Source organism: Triticum dicoccoides, chromosome 2B, assembly GCF_002162155.2.
Source record: "Triticum dicoccoides isolate Atlit2015 ecotype Zavitan chromosome 2B, WEW_v2.0, whole genome shotgun sequence".
In the NCBI taxonomy this organism is placed as follows: domain Eukaryota; kingdom Viridiplantae; phylum Streptophyta; class Magnoliopsida; order Poales; family Poaceae; genus Triticum; species Triticum dicoccoides.
Window position 1 is genome coordinate 263,783,100 of NC_041383.1, and position 15,206 is coordinate 263,798,305.

Genomic DNA, 15,206 nt, shown 5'->3' on the forward strand with positions numbered 1-15,206 from the left:
GAAAGTCCAACTTAGATCATCTACTATGAAACTGGTTATTCAACACTGTCAACTTTGAAATCAGTTCGATTTTCACAGCACCGATAGTAATGGTAACAGTTTTTGTTACATGACATTTGACTTAGCTAGATTCACCTTGTCAGAAAGATTTTGAGTCATGTCAACAAGTAACCTTACAAATGGCCAGTTCTTTTGGGTTGCAGCTTCTCCAGAGCTGCCCACGGTAACTTGAAAACCACTTATCTTCCTCTTCTCTCCTCTCTATTGGCTTCTACTCCCTCCGTCCCATAATATAAAAACGTTTTTGACACTACACTAGTGTCAAAAAGGTTCTTATATTATGGGACAGAGGGAGTACTTTAATACATTGACGGGGATGCCACATAAGTAGCTAGGACAGCAACAAGATCCATAGGGTAGGTGATTTGTACTGATTCTCAAAGTTGAGCCGGTTAAATAGCTGAATTTGTAGGGTAATCTGGACTCTGATGAAAGTAGAGGGGGCTAAAACGTTTTTACTTAGCTAAAATCTCTCTATCCCCACAGATGGTTTCTGCTTACCTCATCAAATTTAAGCAAAGCTGCTTGGGGAGCACTGCAGAAGAACAATTCACAGCTGATGATACGATCATATGAGGTACCCAATTGTGATGCTTGCTGCATTTCTATGATTTTCTGGACGCACTAGATTACAGAACTAAAATAAGAAGCACTACGCATCTGAAGCATTCAGTGTTAGTTGACTAATAGAGCAGGGACATGACTTTATACCTTGTCATTTGGCCTCTTTTCAGTTAGGTGTATTGTTCTTGCCCAAAACTCTCCAGTCTGTTCCACAATTTTCATGCACAGAGAAGAGCCGCTCAAACCTGGTAACAGCAAATCTTTCCTTATCATTCGAGTATTATTGCTATGCAAATCTGTTCATCTGATCATCCTTTATTCCTCTCATGTATACCCAGGATAAACTTGCCCTTGGTAAGAACATCAAGACCAAGCTGGTGACACTTTGCTGGAAAGGCGATGAAGAAAAGGATCCATCTGCAGAAGTTGTGAGATTGCCAGTGCCATATCAACTCCCTCCACAACTCTACGGCCCGGAAGGTTAGCCGATGTCATAATGGTTGCCGTACTTTTGTCCGTAAAACCTGAAATGTTGTTTTACTTTCAGATGTCCCATGGTCGTGGGATCGGAGGTACACGAAGAAGGATGTGTATGGTTCAGTCTGGCCACGCCATGGCTAGCTTAGCTAAGCTGCGTGCCTATGATTATTAAGCGTGTTCAGGTCCACGCGAACCTGGAGTATGTTGATTGATCACTGGTGGAATCATCGGTTGATAGGACCTGATTGCTCGTGCATCCTGTTTCTAGGCCTCTCGCTCTCGGCCAACTGTCGGAGAAAGCAGAAGCAATGGAACGAACATTTGGTTAACAGAATTATTTGGAACGTTGATATTTTCAGCTTATTGGAACTTGCACTGAAGTTATTTACGGCTTTGCTGATGTGATGTTTATGCATCGTCATTGTTTGCATCTGTTCTACGCCGTGCTAAACGTCGTACTACTCGACCATGATTAAATAAGGGAATGGCAACGCATAGGTTGGACCTGAGGTCGGGTTTCACTGGCGATTGCCTTGCAAAGTTTACAATGCGTCCAACTCGATTCTCGCTTTCCTTTTTCGTTTGCTGAGCACGTTGTCCCATCGTGGAAGTAGTAGAATCAACCACTGGTTTGGTCCACTGGTCATTCTATGATTCCATTGGATCGGAGCAACACTTGTATGTAAAGGGAAACCGTAGATGCATGAAATGTGTACTTACAAACTGAAAACTTGAGAACATGACTCTGCAAAACACAAATAAAAGAAAATAATTATTTTGCTTTTGAAGGACAATATATAGATGAAAGGTTGAAATATGATGATACTTTAGGGCTTCTTTGATTCAAAGGATTCTCAAATGAATTTTGAAGGATTCTAATCCTTAGGATTTTTTTTCTTTGTGGGTTGTTTGATTCGTAGGATTGTAAACCATAGGAATTTTTTCATAGGATTCGTTTGCACTAGATTTCATAGGGAATTTTCATCCACTCAAACCTCTTTGAAAGAATCCTACGTTGCATAATCAAACGCTCATACAATCATGTAGGATTCAAGTTGACATGCCACCTCAATCCCACGTTTTTCCTATTCCTGCGTTTTGAAAATCCTATGAATTAAAGAGACCCTTAATATTGACAAGGTCAGGTTTAAAGGGATATAGACTATTCCAACATTTCATTATCATTTTGAACTTTAGTATTGATGTTTGCATGAATATTGGTTTTTTACCTGATGAATTTATATGCAGAAATAAAAATTAAAACACATATACAGATCAAAACGGGTTAAACAACAATTGTAGTCTACACTTTTAGCATAAAGGATAGTGCAACCGCTTTGCTTCCAACGACATTAGAGAGGTGGCGCGATGGGAAAAGGGAAACCGCTACCACCTTCCTTCGTGTGTGCCGCCTGCCAGTACATGCCTCCTCCCTCGTCTGCTCTGGTAGCTTGAGGGGTTGGGGCGATCCCCGATCGACACACCACAACGACAAATGCTTTGTCGCCGACACGCTTATTCATTGACATGCAATGCCCTTCCGAGCTATGGCTCTCCTTTGAGTCTGATGTCGATCAACAATGACGATGACATTTGTAGGATACCCGAGAAGTCCTTTCTCCGTTGCTTCTTTTGGCAGGTTTAATACAAAAAATTTGGCGAAATGTGTTACCTCTTGACCCTTTTCAATGTTTTTGCATGCGTGCTTGTATTCACCTTGTTTGGAGATAGCAGACTACATAATAGATTACTTTTTTTAGAAATACTATCTAGTTGAGAGTGTGTGAAGGGTGACTCGAACTCAAGACATCATGAAGGAAGGACGGGTTGGCTGACCACTTGAGCTGGAAGCGGGCTGTGAACATATGTGGTTAAACTTTGCTATATTGTTTGAAGCATAAATGTTTTGAATTCAATTTTTCATTTGAAATGTGGAAAAAAATCCAGAAAAATCCACATTAAAAAACAAAAATCCCTAATTTTTGGTCATGTGCCCACTACAAATCCCAGAAGTTGTCATGTTCTTTAGAGAACAATTTTTCTAAACTTGCCATGTGCATTTTTACAATTTTTGCCATGTTCCCATTACAAAGCCTGAAAGTTGCCATGTTCTTTAGAGGAGAACATTTCTAAACTTTACATGCATATGCAATTTTATTATAGGTAGCGTGGCAATTTCATTTTTTTAGAACATGACATTTTTATTAATTACACCATGATAGTACTATTGTAAGTATCATGGCATTATAATTATTTATTAGACCATGGTAGTTTTTTGTAGGTAGCATGACAATTTCATTATTTAGACCATGTCAATTTTTTCAGTTAGACGATAGCAATTTTTTCACTTAGACCATGGGAAATTTATTAGTTGGGCCATGGTAATTTTATTGTACGTAACATGGTAATTTGTTTTTTTATACCATGAAGTTTTTATTATGTAGACCATGACATGATAAAATCTAGATAAACACATCACATTTATTTTGATTATACCATTTATAAATTTAGAGAAATGACCCCTTTGTAAAGTATAGCGCAATAGTAAATTTATGTTCCTCAACCTTTTTTATAAGATATTTTTTGTTCGGGGCATTTTTTTAGGGATGTTTGGGACAGTTAGAAAAGAACAATTAACTGGGCCAACCGGGGATCGACCTGGACCTCACCACAACGGACGCTCGAGGCAAAGGGTGAAACGTTCACTGAAGAGTTCCTCCCAGAGCCGAATCATGCGCCGGAGACAACATCTTGATTGACGTATGCCAGCTATTGGGGTATTTTTATTCAGTGAACATTTAGCGAAGAACACAAGTACTTCCTCCGTGAAGAAATATAAGAGCGTAGTGATCTAAAGACTCTTATATTTCTTTACAGAAGGAGTAATAAATAAGCAATGTCGTCTCTTTAGGTTAGCAAAGGCGAAGATCAAATCGCATAGCTAGATGTGATGCGTGCTTACTTTGGCGTGAGGCATGGCCTGGTCTTGGAATTTATTCCCTAGATTTACCACGACCACCGCACGCAATCATTGAGCGAGAGCATCTGGAATATCGTCGGTGCGGTTAATAAACCATTTACAAGAACAAACACCCCTCCCTCAGCGCCGACGCACAGGTTCCGCGCATGGTTGGGTCGGCAGCATCCATCCGCCTCAGCCGCAGGCCCGCCGCAGCTGTAGACGGTCGTGTGCAAAGTACAGCACCAGCACAGCAACACCCAGGTCCAGCCAACGACGCCCACCGTGCCGCGTGGTCCGTCCGGCCAGCATTTCACGGGAATCCCGTCCCTTCGCCGCGCGGCACCACCACCACGCGCATTCTGCCTCGTCACTTCGTCAGTCGGCCGCCCACACACGGGGTCCGCATGCAGCAGCGCGCCGGCCGGTGCGTGCTCACTTTTGCTTCCGGGGGCCGGACGCAACTACGCGGTGCTACCCAACCAGACGCCGAGACGAGAAAGGCGACGTGCGTACGCCGTGGGGTGCGCGCCCCCGCGTCCCTGTCGCGTCCGTCCGTCCGTCCCCACTCCCAGCGCGTCCGCCCCACGCCAACCCCGCGGGGGAACACGATGCGCAGCGACGGCGCGTGGCGTGAAGCCTTTTGTACTCCGGCGGGGACGGGTCGCTGGCAGAGGGGTCCGCACGCGGGTCGGCCCCGCGTGGCGGTCGCCCACGGGACGGGACGCGTTCCCGTCACGAATCTCGAATCAGGTCCGTGCGGGACGAGGCGACGGTCTAGAGAGATTGGTTGCCTCGTCGTCGGGCCCCCCTAGAGATCGGTTCCCCGATCCGAGGGATAATTGACGCGATTTGCATTGCTGTTGGATTAATTGGTTTTTTTTTCTCTGTTAAAAAAATTGGTTTTTAATAGCCGGTAGACCGCGTCCAGGCCGGCGTGAAATGCCACCGGCGCAGGATGTCGGTCGTGTGTGGTCGGGATTATCTGCGAGTCGCATTTTCTTCCTGAAATCTAAAAAGTGGCCGCGCATTTTTTGGTCGAACCGAGCGGCCGGCTCTCACAGCGCATGCATGTGGTAATTTATTTGTCTGCTAGTGCATGTAGGCGTGGCATTAAATACGTTCACACTGCTCCTTTAGTTTAAGAAAGACAGATCCATCTGCATTTATTTCGGGTTTTTAAAAATTTAAAAAGCTATATCTTTCAAACCGCGCGTCGGAATTCAAATCTGTTTTCACCATTGAAATCCTCGCGACGAGATCTTTGAAACTAGATCTCGCATGGGTATATTTTGACGAATTTTTTTCGATGCCAACTTTGGAGCTATATAGTGCAACTCTATTACTACATTGTGCAACTTTATTACTACATCGTGCAACTTTTTTTCAAAACTAATGTTTGGAGTTGCGCCTTCGTATGAGGTTACAACCTAGCAACCACGACAACTTTGATGTGCAACTAGTCTATTGCCTCGACGAAAGTCGATGTGCAACCTCCTCTTGTAATGTAGTCTAGTCGCACACACATTGATATTTAGTTGGCTTGTAATGTAGTCTAGTTGCACATAGATTGATATTTAGTTGGCTTGTAATGTAGTCTAGTTGCACACACATTGATGTTTAGTTGGCAGAAAGACTAATTGCACACGCATATGCTTAGTTGGCTTCTAATTTAGTCTAGTTGCACACACACTGATGTTTAGTTGGCAGGACACTAGTTGCACACACATATGGTCAGTTGACGTGGCAATCTAGTCTAGTTGCACACACATTGATGTTTAGTTGGCAGGACTTTTTTGGCACACACACATATGCTCAGTTGGCGCGGCAATCTAGTCTAGTTGCACACACATTGATGTTTAGTTGGCAGGAAGACTAGTTCGTCGAAACATCCCCATGCGGGATATAGTTTTGAAGAGCACGTTGCGAGGATTCCAGCGGTGAAAACGGATCTTAATTCCGATGCGCGGTTTGAAAGATATAGCTTTTTAAAAATTTGAAAACCGAAACAAATGCATATGTGATCTGTTTTTTCCAACTGATTGTGACCGATGTGAATGTATTAAATGCTAAAAGATACATGCGCTAGCGGACAAAAATTACACACATGCATGTCTATGCAGAGCAGACGCTAGCGGATAAAAGAATTTCTATTTTAGGCCGGCCGCTCGCGCATGCCAGCGAGCAACCGGCCGCTACGTAGACTCGTCCCATTTTCTTGGGCACATGTGCCTTGCACTTATCCTACCGTGTAGGAGGGCAGCGTGGTTGCCTCGATGGCTTAGGAAGGGGGGCCCTCCTACACGGTCGAATAAGTGCAAGGCACATGTGCCCTCCTACACTAGCATGACCAGCGTGAAATTAGATTGAATTTTGAAAAGTGCACCTTTTTTTGATTAATGGGTTTTTGAGTTTAGTACTGTACCAAATTGATTTCGGAGTGTTGAAAGCAAGCAGCAACACTCTCTGGCCCGTTTTAGAACAACCAGGTGTTTTCCTCGTGCTCCATTTCCGACCTTCGGCACACAAACATCGACAAAGTGGTTGCCACAAAGTAACTAACCCGAATAATAATCAGCCAACTGACGGTGGAGAAGGGCAGGCATTGCGGCCAAAAGAGGCGAGAGGAGAGGAGAGGAAAAGGGGGGCAAGAAACCCAGAGGCGTCCTCCTCCGCCCGTCTATAAATTCCCCTCCTTCCCTCGTCTTTATATAGGAGGCATCAAACCCAAAGAGGAGGAAGAACACCAAGGACTCACTACCAGCGCCTCTCCGCGATCCAAATCCTCCCGGGAAAGATCTTGGTTGATCTCTTCCTCCTCGACCGCCTCCCAGGGTATGCCCCTGCTCTGATTCTTGGTTGATCTCTATGGTCTGTTGTTGTTATGTATTAGGGTCCCCTTCTATGGAGAGGATCTGTATGATAATGGATTCATCTTGACTTGCGATCCTGTTCGTCTTCCATGGTTCTTTCTGAGGCCGTTTAGGGTCGATCCGTGTAGGTATTCTTGGATCTCATTCTCTTTGGACCCGTATTGATAAGGTCGTCTGTTCTTATATGTACTGTACAATCGGGTATTGATTGCGATATCTATGATACACTTTTTAAAGAAGGTTAGGGATTCCAATCCTGATGCTATTTTTCTGTACAAACATAGTATGATTAGCTCTATACATCTATTTTCATTTCGAAGAAAAAAAAACTTTTTGAGCGAAGGGGATAAATTTGTCAGGACAACAAAATTATGTTTGAGACCAGCACTGCACTTGCCTGTACATATTAAGACATGCTGTGATCTTGAAGTTGAAAGAAAACCTCTTTTTAGGAAATTCCAGTCCGGACTCCGGACTACCTAAGAAAATTTGAAGAAAACAACGATCATAAAGGATGATAAAAATCACATGTATAAACATTAAACAAACTGTAAAGAATGGTAGAAGACATCAAGCTCGCCGCACGAATCGTGCAGGTTGCTCCACTAGTTTTGTGAAATAGTTCCTCCATAATCATTTAGGTCCAATTGGAACAGTGATGATTGCTTGTGGTGTAAGTGTGTTGTCATCAGTTTGGCTTTGACTGTTGTTCCTTGGTTTCGGTATAGAAATACCTCTCTGATATCTTGATTTTATCTTTCTTTAATTTAACTGTATGAAATAAGTACCTCTGATGCAAATTATTTAGTCAGTGGTCAAAGCCATGGCCTGCTTGGTTGTACAAATGAGAAATTTCGAAGCTGTCATTCACCTCTCTATACTGCATGCCCTAATGATTCATTTTCTTACTGTGTACAGTTCTTGGTGCAGCTTTTGCCAGTCTCAGCAGGAGATTTCATGTCTGATCTTGACGTTCAGATCCCAACTGCCTTTGGTATGCCTGTTGTTTTCCATCCCAATTATCATTGAAATTGCTTGCATTGTTTGGAGTGTCCTGCTTATTTATTTTGCTTCTACATACAGACCCCTTTGCCGAGGCGAATGCTGGGGACGCTGGTGCAGCTGCCGGATCAAAAGACTACGTTCATGTACGCATCCAGCAGCGTAATGGTCGCAAGAGCCTGACCACTGTCCAGGGTCTGAAGAAGGAGTTCAGCTACAGCAAGATCCTCAAAGACCTCAAGAAAGAGTTTTGCTGCAATGGTACAGTTGTCCAGGACACAGAACTTGGACAGGTGTGTTGAAACAACAAGCAAACTCGTCCTTTATCATGTCCATTTGTTTCGCAATTTTCTCATGCAAGCTAGTTGTCCTGATCATTGCTGCTCTTTTCCACTCCAGGTCATTCAACTCCAGGGTGATCAGAGGAAGAACGTCTCAAACTTCCTTGTCCAGGTAAACATCTTTCTCTTCATCTTATGCTCGGTATGGTTGCAGTTCACAAACATGGATGAAGATGTCTAATATGATATGTGTCTGACGCAGGCCGGCATTGTGAAGAAGGAACACATCAAGATTCATGGTTTCTGAGCAACTGCCAGCTCCGTATCAGAGTCTACATGCAAAGCAGCTATATATTGGTGGTGCAGTATATTTAGTTGTGTGCTAGCGCTAGCAGGCGTTACCAGCTTGCGCGCTCTGAGTATACAGAAAATCTAGCATAGCCCACCTCTCTGCGTGTATGCTTGTTACCGTTGTGTTGAAACTTTGTAAGGAGCACCATCTTTAGATGGCTTGTTACCCTCTCCCATCAAGGTTGAATAATATATGCTTTGTTAAGCGTGGTATCCTTCGTATCATCCATTTTGGTTTGACATTCGCTGTTCCAGCCGGTGTCGATACATCTAGTTTTGAACCGTATCTGCTTGATGACTGAATTAAGTTGCCTGCTTGACATGCACCAATTCTTCTGGACCCAGTTGCACTTGGTTCTTCTGGGTCTACTGAATACTGTAGCCTCATTAATGGCAATTTACGACCGCAGCTGAAACCAGTGCCTGGTGCAGTGGTGCTGCGGCTACTCCAAGCTGCGAATGGCTTGGATCTCATTACTGTTTGAGGTACGGTTTAGCTTTATTCTGCACTGTGCTGCTCTCTAAAAACAGGGAAGCGCTTCCTATCTTACGTCAGACCACTCATTGACCGTTGATGCACTTTTGATCCACGGAGGGCATCAAACATTTTTGGATAGCTGGTCCAGCAAGGCATGTTTTGCAGGGACTGCCGGACCGAGATATTTTTGTGATCAGACATCTACTCCCTCTGTTCGGAATTACTTGTCGCAAAAATGGATGTATCTAGACGTAATTTAGTTCTAGATACATCCATTTTCGAGACAAGTAATTCCGAACGGAGGGAGTAAAACTATAAACATCGGTCTCGTTTTGGTTGTGATCGGTTGCTACAGGGTGATATGCATTTGAATTTCATATTGGTCTGACCTGGACGACGGGATGCGATTGGATGACCGGTTCCCGTATCACTGTCCGGACAGATACCGTGTTCGTTTTGGAAGTCAACGTTGGAAGAAGGAAAAAACACTTCACCTAAAAAATTGAGGAGTTAATATTTTTACCAACGACAAAATCACTTTCTCATCGATACCGATAAAATCATTCTTCCTTGTTGACACCCCCAGCCCACCAAAAACTGAGGCTGAGCCCATGCATTTGGAGTTGGCGGCACTATTTTCACGGCAAAATCTCTCTTTGTCAACCCGATCCTCTTCCATCACACTGCTCTTCATCCCAATTCCCGCCCTTTTTCACAGCCACCGCAACATGGAGGATCCGTACAAAAAGCTGCTGGAGACAGTGGTCGAGGATCCGGTGAAGGTGACCGCCCACAAGATCAACTCGGTGACACGGCAAGATCGCCGGCTCAGAAGGCAAAGGTGGCGCCACTCGAGAAGCAGAAGGCTAGCGGAGGTGGTGGTCGTGGCAGGGACATGCAGGGGCGGTTGTGGTGCAGGGTGGGGCCAAGGACGGGGGCGCCGCTGCCATTGTCGTCCGTGCAGAGGTCGTTTTGGTTGAAGCAATACAAGGCTCCATAATCTACGCTGCACAACAGCTCAGTAGGCAGTTCCCGACATCTGTCCTTACATTATCGACGTCAACACAGTGCTGCTACTTTTCTCGGAGTTTGCATCATCGTACCTTGTTCGGTCGCGGACGCCGGGGGTGGAGCAACTCGGTGCCCGCACGCTGTTCGCCAGTATGCCTCAAGCGGGCGAGCAGACATAGGACGACGCGGACCTACAGATGTTTGACATGATCCATGACGGAGGCGGAAGCCGAGGCTGCTACGAGGATGGGCAAGTGGATGACTCGGAGTCCACACAGTCGGGCACATACACCCAGTCCAACACGAACACACAGCAGGGCACGTACACCCAGTCGTATGGGAGTACTAGTTTTAATATTTTCTATTCTATTCTATTACTAGTTTTTATATTTTCTATTCTTCTATTGCTATTTTTTACTGAAAATTTCTATACCTAAAACATTACTGAATTAGGTAGGAGATGAAGGAAATATGCCCTAGAGGCAATAATAAAGTTATTATTTTATATTATTTTATTATTCATGCAAGAATTATATTGATCGGAAACTTAAATACATGTGTGAATACATAAACAAATACCGTGTCCCTAGTAAGCCTCTACTAGACTAGCTCGTTGATCAAAGATGGTTAAGGTTTCCTAACCATAGACATGTGTTGTCATTTGATAACGGTGTCACATCATTAGATCAAGACCCATCCGTTAGCTTAGCATAATGATCGTTCAGTTTATTGCTATTGCTTTCTTCATGTCAAATACATATTCCTTCGACTATGAGATTATGCAACTCCTGGATACCGGAGGAATACCTTGTGTGCTATCAAACGTCACAACGTAATTGGATGATCATAAAGATGCACAGAATTTCCAAAGGTGTTTGTTGAGTTGGCATAGATCGAGATTAGGATTTGTCGCTCCGAGTATCGGAGAGGTATCTCTGGGCCCTCTCGGTAGTACACATCATAAGCTTGCAAGAAAATGACTAAGGAGTTAGTCACAAGGTGATGTATTACGGAACGAGTAAAGAGACTTGCCGGTAACGAGATTGAACTAGGTATGAAGATACCGACGATCAAATCTCGGGCAAGTAACATACCGATGGACAAAGGGAATTACGTATGTTGTCATAACAGTTCGACGGATAAAGATCTTCGTAGAATATGTAGGAGCCAATATGGGCATCCAGGTTCCGCTATTGATTATTGACCGGAGGTGTCTCGGTCATGTCTCTACATAGTTCTCGAACCCGTAGGGTCCGCACGCTTAACGTTCGTTGAAGATATAGTGTTATATGAGTTATGTATTTTGGTGACTGGATGAGATCACGGACATGACGAGGAGTCTCAAAATGGTCAAGAGGTAAAGATTCATATATAGGACAATGGTATTTGGACATCGGAAGTGTTTCGGGACGTACCGGGAATGAATCGGGTCACTGGAAGGGGTTCCGGGCACTCCCGACAAGTTATGGGCCTTATGAGCCAAAGGAGGGGACAGACCAGCCCACAAGGGGGCTGGTGTGCCCCCTCCCTTGTTTGGCCAGCTCTAGGGAAGGAAAAGGGGGAGGGATAGCCCCACCCACCTTTCGCTCTCATGGGAGAAAGTAAAAGGGGAGGGGCACCCTCCCCTGCCTTTCCCCGCACTCCAAATAAGGAAAGGGGGGCGCAGCTTGGGAGGGACCCCAAGTAGGATTCCTCCTACTTGGGCGCCTCCTTTTCCTGCTCCTCCCTCCCTCCCACCTATATATATGTGGGAGGGGGCGCCTAGCACACACCAGATCAATTGTTAGCCGTGTGCGGCGCCCCCCCTTCATCGTTTACACCCTCGGTCATATTTTCGTAGTGCTTAGGCGAAGCCGTGGGCAGATCACTTCACCATCACCGCCACCACGCTGTTGTGCTGACGGAACTCATCTACTACCTCGCCGTCTTGCTAGATCAAGAAGGCGGAGGACGTCCCCGAGCTAAACATGTGCTAAACGCGGAGGTGTCGTACGTTCGGTACTAGATCAGTTGGATCACGAAGAAAGTTTTGAAGGAAATATGCCCTAGAGGCAATAATAAAGTTATTATTTATTTCCTTATATCATGATAAATGTTTATTATTCATGCTAGAATTGTATTAACCGGAAACATAATACATGTGTGAATACATAGACAGACATAGTGTCACTAGTATGCCTCTACTTGACTAGCTCGTTTATCAAAGATGGTTATGTTTCCTAGCCATGGATAAAAGAGTTTTCATTTGATTAACGGGATCACATCATTAGGAGAATGATGTGATTGACTTGACCCATTCCGTTAGCCTAGCACTTGATCGTTTAGTATGTTGCTATTGCTTTCTTCATGACTTATACATGTTCCTGTAACTATGAGATTATGCAACTCCCGTTTACCGGAGGAACACTTTGCGTGCTACCAAACATCACAACGTAACTGGGTGATTATAAAGGAGCTCTACAGGTGTCTCCAAAGGTACATGTTGGGTTGGCATATTTCGAGATTAGGTTTTGTCACTTCGATTGTCGGAGAGGTATCTCTGGGCCCTCTCGGTAATGCACATCACTATAAGCCTTGCAAGCAATGTAGCTAATGAGTTAGTTACGGAATGATGCATTACGTGTTGGAAATATGCCCTAGAGGCAATAATAAATTGATTATTATTATATTTCCTTGTTCATGATAATCGTTTATTATCCATGCTAGAATTGTATTGATAGGAAACTCAGATACATGTGTGGATACATAGACAACACCATGTCCCTAGTAAGCCTCTAGTTGACTAGCTCGTTAATCAATAGATGGTTACGGTTTCCTGACCATGGACATTGGATGTCGTTGATAACGGGATCACATCATTAGGAGAATGATGTGATGGACAAGACCCAATCCTAAGCCTAGCACAAGATCATGTAGTTCGTATGCTAAAGCTTTTCTAATGTCAAGTATCATTTCCTTAGACCATGAGATTGTGCAACTCCCGGATACCGTAGGAGTGCTTTGGGTGTGCCAAACGTCACAACGTAACTGGGTGGCTATAAAGGTACACTACGGGTATCTCTGAAAGTGTCTGTTGGGTTGGCACGAATCGAGATTGGGATTTTGTCACTCCGTGTAAACGGAGAGGTATCTCTGGGCCCACTCGGTATGACATCATCATAATGTGCACAATGTGACCAAGGGGTTGATCACGGGATGATGTGTTACGGAACGAGTAATGAGACTTGCCGGTAACGAGATTGAACAAGGTATCGGTATACCGACGATCGAATCTCGGGCAAGTACCATACCGCTAGACAAAGGGAATTGTATACGGGATCGATTGAGTCCTTGACATCGTGGTTCATCCGATGAGATCATCGTGGAACATGTGGGAGCCAACATGGGTATCCAGATCCCGCTGTTGGTTATTGACCGGAGAACATCTCGGTCATGTCTACATGTCTCCCGAACCCGTAGGGTCTACACACTTAAGGTTCGATGACGCTAGGGTTATAAAGGAAGCTTGTATGTGGTTACCGAATGTTGTTCGGAGTCCCGGATGAGATCCCGGACGTCACGAGGAGTTCCGGAATGGTCCGGAGGTAAAGATTTATATATAGGAAGTCCTGTTTCGGCCATCGGGACAAGTTTCGGGGTCATCGGTATTGTACCGGGACCACCGGAAGGGTCCCGGGGGCCCACCGGGTGGGGCCACCTGCCCCGGGGGGCCACATGGGCTGTAGGGGGTGCGCCTTGGCCTACATGGGCCAAGGGCACCAGCCCCAAGAGGCCCATGAGCAAGGAAACTTGGGGAGGGAAGAGTCCTAAAGGGGGAAGGCACCTCCGAGGTGCCTTGGGGAGGATGGACTCCTCTCCCCTCCTTAGCCGCACCCCTTCCTTGGAGGAGGGGGCAAGGCTGCGCCTCCCCCCTCTCCCCTGCCCCTATATATAGTGGAGGGGAGGGAGGGCATCCATACCTGAGCCCCTGGCGCCTCCCTCCCTCCCGTGACACCTCCTCCTCTCCCGTAGGTGCTTGGCGAAGCCCTGCAGGATTGCCACGCTCCTCCATCACCACCACGCCGTTGTGCTGCTGCTGGATGGAGTCTTCCTCAACCTCTCCCTCTCTCCTTGCTGGATCAAGGCGTGGGAGACATCGTCGAGCTGTACGTGTGTTGAACGCGGAGGTGCCGTCCGTTCGGCACTAGGATCATCGGTGATCTGAATCACGACGAGTACGACTCCATCAACCCCGTTCACTTGAACGCTTCCGCTTAGCGATCTACAAGGGTATGTAGATGCACTCTCCTTTCTACTCGTTGCTGGTCTCTCCATAGATAGATCTTGGTGATACGTAGGAAAATTTTGAATTTCTGCTACGTTCCCCTACAGTGGCATCATGAGCTAGGTCTATTGCGTAGATTCTTTGCACGAGTAGAACACAAAGTAGTTGTGGGCGTCGATATTGTTCAATATGCTTGCCGTTACTAGTCTTATCTTGATTCGGCGGCATCGGGGGATGAAGCGGCCCGGACCAACCTTACACGTACGCTTACGTGAGACCGGTTCCACAGACAAACATGCACTAGTTGCATAAGGTGGCTGGCGGGTGTCTGTCTCTCCCACTTTAGTCGGATCGGATTCGATGAAAAGGGTCCTTATGAAGGGTAAATAGCAATTGGCATATCACGTTGTGGTTCATGCGTAGGTAAGAAACGTTCTTGCTAGAAACCCATAGCAGCCACGTAAAACATGCAAACAACAATTAGAGGACGTCTAACTTGTTTTTGCAGGGTATGCTATGTGATGTGATATGGCCAAAAAAGATGTGATGAATGATATATGTGATGTATGAGATTGCTCATGTTCTTGTAATAGGAATCACGACTTGCATGTCGATGAGTATGACAACCGGCAGGAGCCATAGGAGTTGTCTTTATTTATTTGTGACCTGCGTGTCAACTTAAACGTCATGTAATTACTTTACTTTATTGCTAACCGTTAGCCATAGTAGTAGAAGTAATAGTTGGCGAGGCAACTTCATGAAGACACGATGATGGAGATCATGATGATGGAGATCATGGTGTCATGCCGGTGACGATGATGATCATGGAGCCCCGAAGATGGAGATCAAAAGGAGCAAAGTGATGATGGCCATATCATGTCAC

General features: G+C 45.3%; 2 protein-coding genes across 3 annotated transcripts in view; both read left to right on the plus strand.

Annotated features, from left to right (window-relative positions):
• LOC119363441 (tyrosyl-DNA phosphodiesterase 1-like) overlaps positions 1-1,519 on the plus strand; it is a 9,801-nt gene extending 8,282 nt beyond the window's left edge. Inside the window, exons 13-16 of the mRNA XM_037628794.1 lie at positions 547-637; positions 795-872; positions 963-1,104; positions 1,172-1,519. Of these exons, the coding sequence (XP_037484691.1) occupies positions 547-637; positions 795-872; positions 963-1,104; positions 1,172-1,245 (385 nt within the window). The 3' untranslated portion in view covers positions 1,246-1,519. The remainder of the gene's footprint in view (positions 1-546; positions 638-794; positions 873-962; positions 1,105-1,171) is intronic.
• Positions 1,520-6,739: 5,220 nt separating this feature from the next.
• LOC119363444 (protein translation factor SUI1 homolog) lies at positions 6,740-8,795 on the plus strand. Of its 2 annotated transcripts, none has more exons than XM_037628797.1 (5): positions 6,740-6,898; positions 7,867-7,930; positions 8,020-8,231; positions 8,338-8,391; positions 8,482-8,795. In XM_037628797.1, exons 2-5 carry the CDS (start codon positions 7,894-7,896, stop codon positions 8,524-8,526), a joined length of 348 nt encoding a protein of 115 aa, XP_037484694.1. In that variant the 5' UTR covers positions 6,740-6,898; positions 7,867-7,893; the 3' UTR covers positions 8,527-8,795. The 2 variants fall into 2 exon arrangements, with proteins under 2 accessions (XP_037484694.1, XP_037484693.1); XM_037628796.1 differs by having other exon boundaries at positions 6,742-6,898; positions 7,855-7,930.
• The last annotated feature ends 6,411 nt before the right edge of the window (positions 8,796-15,206 follow it).

Coding starts and splice junctions, on each gene's coding strand:
- LOC119363444 (XM_037628797.1), top strand. CDS start 7,894: ATGTCTGATCTTGACGTTCAGATCCCAACTGCCTTTG. Junction 7,931..8,019: donor TCAGATCCCAACTGCCTTTG/GTATGCCTGTTG, acceptor TTCTACATACAG/ACCCCTTTGCCGAGGCGAAT. Junction 8,392..8,481: donor TCTCAAACTTCCTTGTCCAG/GTAAACATCTTT, acceptor TGTCTGACGCAG/GCCGGCATTGTGAAGAAGGA.